Source organism: Alosa pseudoharengus, unplaced genomic scaffold (assembly GCF_046254945.1).
Source record: "Alosa pseudoharengus isolate Yale_2024_CS ecotype anadromous, Long Island Sound unplaced genomic scaffold, YU_APseudo_1.1 YU_APseudo_1.1_scf_24, whole genome shotgun sequence".
In the NCBI taxonomy this organism is placed as follows: domain Eukaryota; kingdom Metazoa; phylum Chordata; class Actinopteri; order Clupeiformes; family Clupeidae; genus Alosa; species Alosa pseudoharengus.
In genome coordinates this window covers 23,209,478-23,222,714 of record NW_027468689.1, presented here as the reverse complement: position 1 = coordinate 23,222,714, position 13,237 = coordinate 23,209,478, and the positions used below count along the sequence as shown (strand labels likewise).

The window sequence follows — 13,237 nt, the reverse complement described above, 5'->3', positions numbered from 1 at the left end:
ATGTATTACAACTATATACAACTATATATGGACATGTGCTAAATTGTTTCTACTATGTTTGGGATGGGACTTCATTAATCCATCAGTATACATATCAGTACAGTAAATAGTACCTTCTCGTTTTTATCGGGATGCTTTAGCAACTAACGTGTGTGCGTGTATGTGTGTGTGTGTGTGTTTGTGTGTGTGTATGTGTGCGTGTGTTATACATCACTATTGCTAGATTAACACAAAAAAGCACAAAAATTAACACAAAACAACAGATTACGGTACAAACATAAAAGAGTTGCCTCTGAATGAAAACAACACAAAGAAAATTGTACACTGTAGCAAACTGTGGGATTTCTTCTAAAGCTGATAGTAACTGGCCTGATTCAAAAACTGCATTTTATGAGGTGCGGGTGTGTTAGGTGGAGAGAGGAGGAAAAAGGCATTCTTTTAACTACTGTGTTGGCGAACAGATTTCTTCTCTCTCTCTCTCTTTTTCGCCACCCACCACATTTCAGAGAGAGTTGGCTTCACAGAGCCTTTAAGTGGGGGTGACGGTGTGACAGCCAGATCAGCCCACAACCCCCCCCCCCTGGAACCGAGCGCCACATTCCCTCCCTCCGCCCCTCACACCGCCCACTAAGCTGGGTCACCACGGCGATCTCACACTGACGTCCCACCGGAGCCATGCTTTGCTTCTTACACAAAGCCAGCTCTGTGGAATTTTGGAGGTGTGCAGTGATGTGCCTGTCAGAGGCAAGTATGACCGTGTGTGTGTGTGTGTGTGTGTGTGTGTGAGAGTGAGAGTGTATGTGTGTGTGTAAGTGTGTGTATGCATGTGTGTGAGAGAGAGTGAGAGTGTATGTGTATGTGTGTGTGTGTGTGTGAGAGAGAGAGTACATGTATATAGTGTGTGTGTGCATGTGTGAGTGACTGAGTTTGAGAATGTTTGCAAGCATGTGTGTATGTGAGAGATAGAGAGAGAGGAAGGATAGAGAGTGAGTGAGACACAGAGAAAAAGAAAGAGAGAGTGAGAGAGGCACAGAGAAAGAAAGAGAGAGAGGGCTGTGAACTGCGTCAGAGTGACTCATCGCCTAGTTTCCGAATGTGTGAGTGATGCACATGCAAATCAGCTGTATAGGTGAGCCTTGGATTCTCTCACTTTGAAGTATTTGTGGTTACAGACAGAAACACCCATAAAGTAACAGAGCCATTATCAAAAACTATAAAGAAGAGAACAACACTCACTGCATGGTCTCAAAAATAAACTTTAATATCTATGTGCTGTTAAACAAATAAAATATTTTAGTGTTTACAAAAAAAAAAAATAATGTGCACGACTATGCAAACATACCCTAATCGGTCACTTACAACAACCAAACAACAATGACGTTCAATGGTCTACAGTTCAATGGCTAGCAACTATCCTTACATATCCTCCCTCTTGACACAACAAGAACATCTGGAGGATTGCAGTGAAACACACACTGTGCAAACAGCCATATGGTGGGTGACTTGTGTAAACCAAAGGCAGCTGCAGCACAGGTGAACTGATGAGGACTACAAACACATCGTTACCATAAGATTGATGAGCAGCGATGGATTTTACATTTTGATTGACCAGTTCACCACCATCTGGACTGGTTTTCTACGAGTATGAATGAATTGTTTAACCATTACAATACAAAGATGCATTTATCGATAAAAAAAATGATATTCCTTGTGTGTGTGTGTGTGTGAGAGTGTGAGTGTGTGTGTATGTGTGTGTTTTTATTTTTACAAATGAGGATGGGATACACCAATGAAAGGTTGCAGAGTGACTTTATCTAAATTCATAAACATCGATGACTGACTTAATCTGAGTTCAGAAATATTAAGGGAGAATTACATTATGTGTTAGAAATATTGAGGAGAGAAACTAGTAGTGCAAAACACAAAGTCCCTGAAAGCACTCAGAAAGAGTGCAGAGGGGAGCTGTCTGTGACCGCCAAGGTTGGAGGCAGAACTGTTTCAACTCACAAGACAATGGTAGAATCCAAAAAACATACAGCTTAGATATAGAACAATGACACAATATCATTAACTTGTCTACTGAGATTTCCTAGTGAAAATGTATGAATTTGTAAATGAGACAATCATTACTCATCTAAATTTAATAACAAAAGGACGCTTAAAACGAGGAGTGCAAAAAACGCCTGACACACCAAGAGTTTCTAAGACTAGTAATGTTGATTGACATAAAGGTACCGTACAACAAGCCAAACACAAAGCTACTACAAAGCTTGACTTCAAAGTGACAAAATACTGTATTTGGTATATTTTGGCACACTGACAACACTTTTTCTAAGGACACTGTAATGGCCATACCCTCCTTTTCCATATTTCAGTGACACACAACAAGCAACGAGCAAAGTCTGTGCGTGTGCGTGAGCTAAATTGTTGTTGTATCCCATGGCGTGTGGGAGCCTTGTATTGACCCCCCATGTTTACATTTATGGTATTAAGTTAGTCAAATGTTTTTTTTTTTGGCCAAATTATGTTTGTTAAATTATGGAATCTAATTCACTTCATGTTCAGTGGCCTTTAATTGGAACTCTTTCCTTGTTGCCAGTTGCCAGTCAGTGAAATTGGGGCCCCTAAGGTTTGATGCTGCGAGACAGATGACCCAACCCACACACCCCTGTCAGAAAGAGAGCTGGGTTTAGGATGTCACTGAGTTCTTAATCACCTGCCCCTGTGTCCTCCTCCTCCTCACACTGAAGACCATTCAGTTTTAACCACTGCATTATAACAAAATAATTTCTCTAGCCTTTTTGGTCTTATTGTCCATCACATAATTAAATAAAGCAAAGAAGGCTTTGTTTTACAGTACATACAAAGAACAAATGTTTGTCCTTTTTATGAAGATGAAGCATTCTTAAATAACATATATTAGAAAACCAATGAAAAGAAAAACAATATGTACAAATGGACTCATTCAAAACATAACTGCCATCAACAACATCAGTACTCTGTCTATCTCAGGTTTCACTGGAGGTGTAGGCGCTTTGGGAAAACTAAAAAAATACAAATAAAAGAAAGGAAAAATAAATATATATTTTAGGCATTGTTGGCTGTTAAGGCAGTGCTGTAATATTCCTGTGCTTGGTATCGATGGACAAAGGGCAGTGTGTGACCTTGGGTTAACCCTACAACATAAACTGTGATGGGATGACAGTTAGGGACAAAGACACTATCTGGAGTCCTCTGGCTCTGACTTTATGACCGTTTTCTCCACAAGACTGAACTTCTGATGTCCATTTTCTGAAAATAAACAGACATAACAGACACATAAACATCCACACTTAATACTAACAATAACAAGCAATACTATAACACACCACTTCATTTAAGGAAAAAAGGCAAAAATGAATCCATGGAATTAACAGAATTATTCATCCGACACAGATTGACAGCAACTCCTCCCACATTTCTGGTTTAAAGTGCAAAGTTGTCAGAAGCTATGGAGCCGTGTTCAAACGCTAGGCAAGCCCCCCCTTTTCTCCCACACTTAGAACGTACGCGTCAAAAGCGTAGGGAGGAGTGGGCCCACCAAAGCCTTTAGACATGAAAGGCAAAGCCCACAGTTTGGAGTAGAGGGATCACAGACTCCTCTGAGTGGTAAACAACACAGTGGGCGCAGTGGAAGGGCGCCAAAGAAGAGGATACGGAACGAAACGAAACTAAACTAAACGAAACGAAACGAAAGGGAAGGAGTCATCAGAACAGGGCGCCACTGACCTGCTCCCTGCTTCCTTGTCTCCTCGGAGATGTGATTATGATGTCGCTTCAGCTCATTGGCTAGCTGCCTGCCGAGTGGAATGTCCCCTTCCCCTGGATTGGACACACGCAGATTCAAGGGTCTATCACCTACGGGACAGATACACGGATAAGTCAGAACTTTATGTCATCATCATCATCATCATCATCATCTTCATCATCCATTGAATTCAACTGATAGAAATCCCCCACAGACTGGGTGCACTGTTAGTACAGTAATGACATCATGATATATCGGTTCAGTTTAAATTAAACTGGATTAAGGTAGACATTGGGTAGCTAAAATATATATCTAATAGAGGGATATTATTTAACTTCATGCTCATCGAGGGTACCGTAGTGTGGTAGTAAAAAACCTTAATGTCCACTGTTGGAAAATATAACTGTGGACAATCATTTATGCTATCACAATCAATAAACAACCTGGAGGGAACTAATCAAGATGATTGGCACAGCGGTCCTCACCTGGTTGTTCACGGCAGTTGTCGGGGGAGACAGTGTTGGCGTGCTGCCGGGCTGTGAGGTGCTTGATAGCCACGGCTGGAATCTTCCAGTCCAGCGCCTGGAGACGGTCTTGGGCCGCCGCATCCCGGAGGATCTCCATCTGTCTGCCCAGCAGACGCTCCAGCTGCATCTACCACACACACACACACACACACAAAAAGACATCAGACACACATACAAACACACACATACACATACAAACCAAACTACACAGGCAATAACAGATACACCCACACACACACACACACACACTCACCAGTAAGCATACACTCACAGGCAAAACACTAATGAATGTGTTCCATGCCTAAATGCAGTGAATGGGAGCGACAGCATAGCTCTCACACTCCTCCTTGACACCCCATATGCCATGTCAACATTTTGCTGTGGAGCGGATGAGGTAGGAGCTGAAGCAAACAACATATTCCGAGCCACTGCCGAGCTCCCTCAAACACACAACATGGCACCGGGCCCAAGCATCGCCATCTACAGCAGTATTTTTAGCTCCCCGGCAGCCAGAATGAATGGTGCCATGCCAACATGGACAGGGAGTGTTTTTGCCAAATGCGTCATTTAGTAATTTCCGTTGTTAAATCATATAATAACCAGACTGAGATTTACTTGAATGCTGGTCTGATAGATGTAGCCTAGTTACAGTGGATGTTCAAAAACACTGTAGGGAGACACACACCTGAACAGGATCCTCTGGGATACATTAGGATCTACTGTGATGCACTGGAATGGGATGCATTAGGATCTATTGGGATCCATTGAAATCTACTGGAGTACACTGGAATGCGATCCATTGGAATCTACTGGGATGCACTACAATTGGATGCATTGGGATCTACTCGGATGCACTGGGGTCTAAAAGGAGTGGCTACCTGTAGGTTCCTGATGAGCACCTCTTCTCCTTTGGTCTTGGCACAGGCCAGCTGCTCCCTCAGAGTCTCCTGCCGCATGTAGATGGCCTGGAGCGCCTCCTGCAGGTCAAAGTACCCCTCCTAAGGAGCAAACAGCACGGTGTTAACCTCAGCAATACCCCTCTCGAGGGCAACAGAGCAGGGGCATGGGAGTTGAAGGTGTTGTCCATGATCCTGGGTAAAGGCCAATCAGTTATCTCTGGCTTCCATAGACCTGAGGCCAGTCTGGTGCACGCTCACTCACTGATGTAGACTGGCACAAACTACTTTGCTAGTTCCTCACTGGCATATGGCAAGCCGTTTTAACATTTAATCAGTAGCATGAATCACAACTTTAAAAGCAATCAACAATTGCTTTTTAACACATGTTGCAATTCTAACTCAACTTGTCCATAATGACATTTTGACTAGAAATTCTAATCAAAGATATACAATTCATTTCTTGCCAGTCACAATGTTAATGTGTTATATAAAAAAAAAAAATTCAATGCAAAGTGCAATAGATTATAGTCAATTTTCAATGCAAAGTGCAATAGATTATAGTCAAGAGTATAATGTACTATACTATACTATATACATAACGGTGCAGCCTTCCTTTTCAAATAAAACAGATGGATATTACTCCTGACCACACTTTCGGTCTATTTGTGTCTCTAGTGCAAAAATGGCATTTACGTGGATTGCAAAGTCTGTCATTACATGTGAGTCACCGTGGTCATTTGGCCGTTTCTGATGGACGCTTCTAAGACTGTTAAGTAGGTTTGAGGCTGTTTAAATGTGCGTGTGTATGTGTGTGTGTGTGTGTGTGTGTGTGTGTGTGTGTGTGTGTGTGTGTGTGTGTGTGTGTGTGTGTGTGTGTGTGTGTGTGATCTTTAGGCCTTGACATCTTTGGTCTATAAATCTTGTATGTGAAAACTGCGTTGTTATGTATGCCAAAACACCGCTTGTTATTAGATATTAAACCAGATGAACCAGGCAGCATAATATTCATGTTTACAGTCGCTTCAGAGGTAAAAGAGTAATTGTCCACTTTAAACTTTGACCTCCACAAAACACAATAATATTTTTATAGTGATTCCAGCCTTATACAAGATTATTAATGATGAATAAACCTAGTTATAGATTATAAAAGAATTGTAATAATGATTAATACAATGATTTATTAATCAAAAATAAAAATGCTGTCAATATAAAAATAGCATTTGTTTCCTATTGTAAAACCACACTAGTTCAGTCATGCCACTGTAGAAGCAGTGCTTGTTTGCTTCCTCAGGTAACACACTGGGTTCATCACACGAGTTTGACCAGACCAGTGGAGAAAGGCCACCACAAAGCCAAACCTCTGGTCCTGCACACGTACAGTAATATCTCCCCTCCCACCACACGCCTATATCTGCACTCTTAGCGGCACCAGCTAAGTAGTGCGTATGCGTCTGTGACGTGGGACAGGGCCTGGCCCACGGTTTGCGTTTCATTACGTTTGTGTCCGTGTGTGAGGGTGAGTCTGGTGGTGTCTTCCCACACATTGATGTCACCATTTAAATGAAGAGGGTGGTTCTGGGCTTTCCTTCTGGAGGAGAAGGTGGCTAAGGTGAGGGAGTTGTGCAAGCAACAACACTATCAATTATAATCTCTTGTCACATTATTTTTGTCTGAAGAATAAAGTCACTTTCTGCATAGATAGTTAAGTACACACTTCATGTTGTTGAAAGTGCTACTATTAACCTCATACTTTTTGCCTGTAGTTCAGTTCAACCTCCACTGTCAGGGTAATAAGCCTAGGGAATTAAGAAACACATTTCATTTGTGCTCCAGAAAACTACCAGCATATTGTAAATTATGCTTTCGCCTCACACCTTTTGCTTACTTAAAGCTCCACTGAGCGGGTAATGACAGCAAGTTCTCTATTTTTTTCTGCACTTAATCATTAGTTTGTGCTTCAGTCCCAGAGAGCTCTGCTGCTCACGAGGTAGCTTAGCATGGGCAAAATATGAGCATGATTCACTGGAATAATTGCTCTCTGGAGACAGCTACTCCAGGGGCTGTTCAGCAAATAACGTGCATTTCTATGAAAATAAGACACGAACCGAAATGAGTCAAATATTGTGTGTGGGCAGAGACGACCAACAGGGATCCGTAATCTCTGAGTAGAAAATCAATAAAGACCTCCCTGGGAAACATAGGGAATAGACAACCTGCACAAAGGAAGGGGGGGGGGGGGTTGGAGCTCACAGATACTGTGTGTTTTATAGAGATAATTAAGGTTGATTGTGTGTGTGTGTGTGTGTGTGTGTGTCTGTGTGTGTGTGTGTGTGTGTCTGACTGTGTGTGTGAGTGTGTCTGTGTCTGTGTGTGTGTGTGTGTGTGTGTGTGTGTGTGTGTGCGTGCATGTGTGTGTGTGTGTGAGTGTGATGTGTGTGTGTGTGAGTGTGTGTTAGAGGCTGTTAGCCATATGCCGTATTCTGATTAACCTGTGATATGAGCTGTTAGGCTTCATTGTGTCATTACAGCAGGGCAGGCGAGGTTGTGCTTACCTCAGATTTGATTCTTTTTGGAGAAGGTTCATCACCACACCGGGATCTGAACAGGAACATTATCACACTTAATACACTGAAGATGAGAAATACTCTTTTCAGATTGACTGGCAGGTATTATATGGCATTCATACACTAAACACTGATATCAAATCCACTGATCCATCCAAATCCAAAAAGACTCCTAAAACTCAATTTAATTTAATTAGATGGTACTGAATTAATTTGTTCTTTTACATTTACATTAATTCATTTAACAGGCACTTTTCTTTGAAGCAACTTATACAGATGTACTCTTTTAAAACAGATTCACATTTTCATTACTGCAACATGGCATTAGATACTGTATATGACTATTCAGAAACATATAAAAGGGCTGTCCCCTGGCGGACTAAAGGGTCATGTCTTACTTGCAGGTCCTGTAGGTGTATTTGTAGGTGACCTCCCGGGACACCTGCCGTGCCAAACCAAACAGCTCGTCCCTCCTGGTCAGCAGGGAACAGTCCTTCATACATAACTGTGCCGCGGCCTCGTTCACCGTGAGCTGGGGATGAAGGAGTATTAATTATGAAGTTCAAATGGAGGTGTTGGTAGCACACAACAAAAACACTGAATAATTTGTGTACATGAACAGACGCAAATTGTATCAGACATGTTGTTTTGAAGTTATTGTTTGCTGTGTGTGGCTGATAATAAATATAGCTATGCTGAGACTACTCTCACTATAACACTAATAATCGGGAAATATGTATACCAAATATGTATTTTCTAGTGACAAATTATTATTAATTCTAATACAAAGTATAAACAGTTAAGGGCATTATTTAACTTCCCCAGTGTGACTGACCATAATGCTGACCTCAAAATAAAATAAATAAAACATATTTGCAAGAAAGGAAGCACAAACATATACTGCACAATATGGATACTTCGTGGTCAGAGACATGTAACTGATATGCTGAACTGACAGGACTTTTCTTATTTTAATTATATTCAAAGCTGGTGTAGATATTTAAAACACCAGACAGTCTTGGGAGGGGTCACTAATGGGGTCACTAACGGCTTGAAAGCTACCTCATGCAGAGTGAGATGTTTTCCGTCTCGTCTCTTGGAGTCGAAGCGCCCGTAGATGGCGCTGTATTTGCGAATCTCCTCCTCTCGGCGCGGGTCGTCGTCGCTCATTTCGAAGATGTGCCCGATCATCTTGGCCAGCTTCTTGTTGCTCCTCACCTGCTCCCTGACCTCCGCGAGGTCACTGCGGGGCAGCTCCTGGGCGATCCTCTCCACGCACTCCGTCACCGACTGCACCGCGGCCGCATCCAACACTTCGAGGGCATCCCGTGGCGAGCAGGGCGACGTGGCCTCGCATGGCGACAGGCTGGGCTCGCTGTCGTTGGCGTGGCCGCCGCCGAGCCAGTAGCGTCCACTCTCGCCGCCACCGCCGGCGCTACTCTGCAGGGGCGAGCCCGGCACCGGAGTGCCCTCTCTGCTGCCGTCCAGACAGGCGTTGCCCAGCAACGCTTTGGGCACGCGGAGCGTGTGGCCATCCCGACCACCACTGCCACCACCGCCTCCATTCCCGTTGCCCAGGAGTGGACTTCTCGGGCTGTGTGGGCTGCGTGCCCCCCCCTCGGGCACCTTATAGACGGGGATGCTGCTCACGGGCAGGGAGGCCAGCGGCTGGTTGAAGAGCGTCGGGTTGGTCACCCAGTCGCGGAGCGCCTTCTGCAGCCGGCGCACGTGCAGGGGCTTGCTGGCCATGCCCACTAGTGCCATGATCTCCAGGAACTCGTCCTCGCCGGCCTCACACAGCTGCTGCACGTCATCGCCGCCCTGCTGGATGAAGGCGTCGTAGTAGGCCAGCAGGTTGGCCCGCTGCAGGATGCGGTAGAGCTGCAGCTCCCCCAGGGTCCTCAGCAGGGCTGCAGACATTTCACAGCACAGAGAGCCACAGAGAGAGAGAGAGAGAGAGAGAGAGAGAGAGAGAGAGAGAGAGAGCGTGTGTGTGTGTGTGCCTCTGTGTGTGATGGTTGGGTATATCTGAGGAGAGATATGAGAGGGAAACAGAGGGAGAAAGGGAGAAAGAGATTTCATTTTAATTTGTAAACTTTGTATGATAGTTTGGTTTGCTTCATTAAGGCATGTAGTAGATTTATAAGAACGAGTAAACAAACACAAATCAACTCCCTGTCAAATTCAGTGCAAAAACATCTCAAGGAAAGGCAGATTGACAGACAGATAGACAGACAGAGAGAGAGAGAGGGAGACAGAGAGAGACAATTGACGAAAGAAAGGCAGAGGAGTATCTTTCTCCCATAGCAGGCATCTGGAAGAGTAGCATTCCAAATGGTTCTTTTTATGGCAGCGTGTGCACAGTAGGTGGGGCCGTAGGTTCTACACCTTCCACATACTAAGCTGGACTGCACATACTGGAAGGCATGTTGCTACACAGCAGCCAGCCGGAGACTGTGAGACAGAGGGACGGCAAAAGGAATTGGCTGTGTCCACTCAGCCTGTGCCTATTGCCCGTTGATCTATTGTCATTAAGCAGAAAACGACAAAAAATACCCGGCAATAATACTAAAATAACAAACTGTGCTTCATCTTACCACTTCACATAACACTTCAACTACCAATTAATTCTTGATGTGCAAATATTTAGAGAGAAATAAATAAATCTATGTGAGGTTTGTGTCTGATTAAAGCCCACCTAACTATTCTTTCCCAAGTGTCAGGTTGACAGTGAAGTAAACATAAACAAACAAATGCAGAAAATATATTGTTGATATACTGTATTAAGGCTTTGTGAGCTTCAGCAAGGCAGCATAGTAAAGCTGGCATAAAGATGGGATTGTTTATTTGTAGCATGTATTTATAGATACCACTGGACCAACGCTTCCCATTTTTTCCTGTAAATACTTTCTCTGACTTGAGAACAAACATTTACCCCATCCATAAAACAGCTTTTTCTTCTATCCAAATAGGGAAACTAGTATTTACATTACTGCGATCATATTTCTTGCAGTCTGAGCCTACGCTGCGTGGAAAAAAACTACAATGCAATACTGCTGAAAGACTGGATGGCTATCGCAGCTTCTTGGGAACGCCTACCAGAACCTTTCCTGGAGCTGGACCGAGGTTTCTCCCACACACGTAGTGCACACTCTGTCCCCCTTTTTATACAGCAAGAAGCCTAGTGCTCTGAACACGAAGTACCCAGAAGGCTACACACGCTTGATTTAACGTGTGGAGAAAGCGGTGATAGTCGATTCATGCAAGGATGGAAATAGTGCCAATATTGACTACAGCAGTCTCGGATGGTTTCATTATTACAAACGCCGATTCGTATTTTCGTTTTTCTTGTAAAAAGTTATTGCTGCGTTGATTCAAAAGGCAGAAAGTAGAAAGATTGTCGCTAACCTGTCAAGATTCTCAAGTGGAGGGTTGCAGTCGCCGTCCGAGTACTCGTTTCCCTCTGCAGACGCGCGCCCTTCCACTTCTTTGCCTTGACTTCTGCTCACTGTAAATTGCGCGCGCGTGTGTGAGTGTGTGTGAAGGTAGCCGTGACCGACACCGGTGCTGTCTACTGCCCCCTCCACCTCTTCTGCCTGAGCTGGGATATTCCGCTGTCTCTACATCGCTCTCGCACTCCCACGCTTCAGCGTGACGCAAATCCTGGCGTGGGCGGCAACCAACGCGTGGGCGGCTGCTGCATGGAATACCAATCGCTACCGGAGCGCAAAGCACACAGGCGCCCATCACCAGGGGTTCGAGCCACGCTGTGCGGTAGCATTGCCCTTTCAAACGTCTATATAAGTATCAACAAGTGCTCCTTCTGCACCTTGTGACCCTAGTTCATCTGCATTACTAAATATTTCTCCATAATGATGTACACAGTGTTAGAAAAACGGAGTGCTCTACATGCAGCCTTTGACTGATCTAATAATGAGCGTTCATTAAAAGGCAACAAGTGAGCTACGAGGCCCACACATAGCTACCCTTCCACCTTTCAGCCTCTCTGAGAGCAGTCTCTTTCACATATCGGAGACTAACTTTCTAGAAAACAGGCTAATATGTATTTGCTTTGAAGGGCCGCTGTACGGTTTTATATCATGCTGACCTTCTTACCACCTGAAACCGTTGGTTTAAAATCACAGTCAGGCAATCATGATATCAGAATAACAAGTCGTCTCTACTCAAGGGTGTAATAAAAACCTGCACAAGATATTGCTCCTCCTCCTCCTCTCCTCCTCCTTTCCTGCTGCTGCTGCCGCCTCCTCCCTCCCCTCGCGCGCCTCTCTCAACCACTCCCCGCCGAGCGAGCACCCACCAGCAAAGAGCTGTTTGGAAATCTCCTAATCTGCCTCAGCATCTGCAGCTATTTTGGGGAATTAGGCCAACCACTGCCAACAGCCCTGGGAAGAGAGGCGCTCTCCTCTCTTTTTTGTCCAACTCCTCCTCATCCCCCCATCTTACCACCCCACCCCCACATAACCCACCACCACAGCATCCCCACTTCCCTCTTTGTTTGCCCCTTCCTCCTCCCAACCCCAACCCCCATCCAAAGTACCATGTCCCTTTGCCACATACTTGAACTCAGACAACCGATACGTGAGGACCCGAGTGAAGACAGCGGGTGTGCACTCTCAGTGGTGATGCAACACCAGTTCCAGTGAGACCACAGCATCTGCCTGCCTGAGGGGAAATGCTTTCAGAATTCCGGCGCTCCGGTTTTTACATGCTTGTTAATGTCCTGACAGACTCCTGGCTGCTAAATGACTTTATCTGTGAGTGAGTTCAGCTTCTGCACCACTGCTTATCAAGATCATAGCAACAGCTCGACATCAAAACTCTGAGTCAAAAACTCATACTCCTAGTTACTGTATAGGCCGTGTACGTACAGAGCTGTTGTATAAGATATGCATCAGATGCATGTGATATCACACAGAGCATTTAATTAACAGCCTCTGTCATCAGCATGACTCTGCCATAGCAAATAGCCTTCTAGGGAGTTTTACTCTCTGCCTATGGCTTCCCGTGAATCCTATAATCCTTCCCCAAATGCTCATGGCTTTGTGAGTCACTCCCTGTGATTCATGATCTTTGTGTGAAATGAAATAAACAAAAGAACATAACCCTGCAAAATTATAGCATTTATGAAATGATTGTTTTTAGAAGCATTCTATTAACAGTTCATGTCTTTCGTAAGGTGCTGTTGCTGAGAGAGGGCTATTACTCATGCAGAATCTCCCTTGGTGCTGAAAAAGAGAGGGGACTTAGGACGCCAGTTCTGTTCCCAAGGAAGCAGATATTCTCTATTTACACAACGCCTACACAGATACCTCTGGTTACACACACACACACTCACACACACACACACACACACACACACACACACACACACACACACATACACACCCGCCCACACAGATACCTCTGTTCTGGGTTCTGGGTGATGTCCAATGGAGCAGA

At 44.4% G+C, this 13,237-nt stretch overlaps 1 protein-coding gene across 1 annotated transcript; it reads right to left on the bottom strand.

The window, feature by feature from the left end:
• Positions 1-1,240: 1,240 nt before the first annotated feature.
• On the bottom strand, positions 1,241-11,384 carry LOC143142552 (NGFI-A-binding protein 1-like). Its single transcript, XM_076303508.1, has 8 exons — positions 11,186-11,384; positions 8,840-9,805; positions 8,176-8,309; positions 7,766-7,811; positions 5,193-5,312; positions 4,273-4,441; positions 3,769-3,897; positions 1,241-3,291 (listed from the first exon to the last, which is right to left on the bottom strand). Exons 2-8 carry the CDS (start codon positions 9,695-9,697, stop codon positions 3,221-3,223), a joined length of 1,527 nt encoding a protein of 508 aa, XP_076159623.1. The 5' UTR covers positions 9,698-9,805; positions 11,186-11,384; the 3' UTR covers positions 1,241-3,220.
• Positions 11,385-13,237: the final 1,853 nt, after the last annotated feature.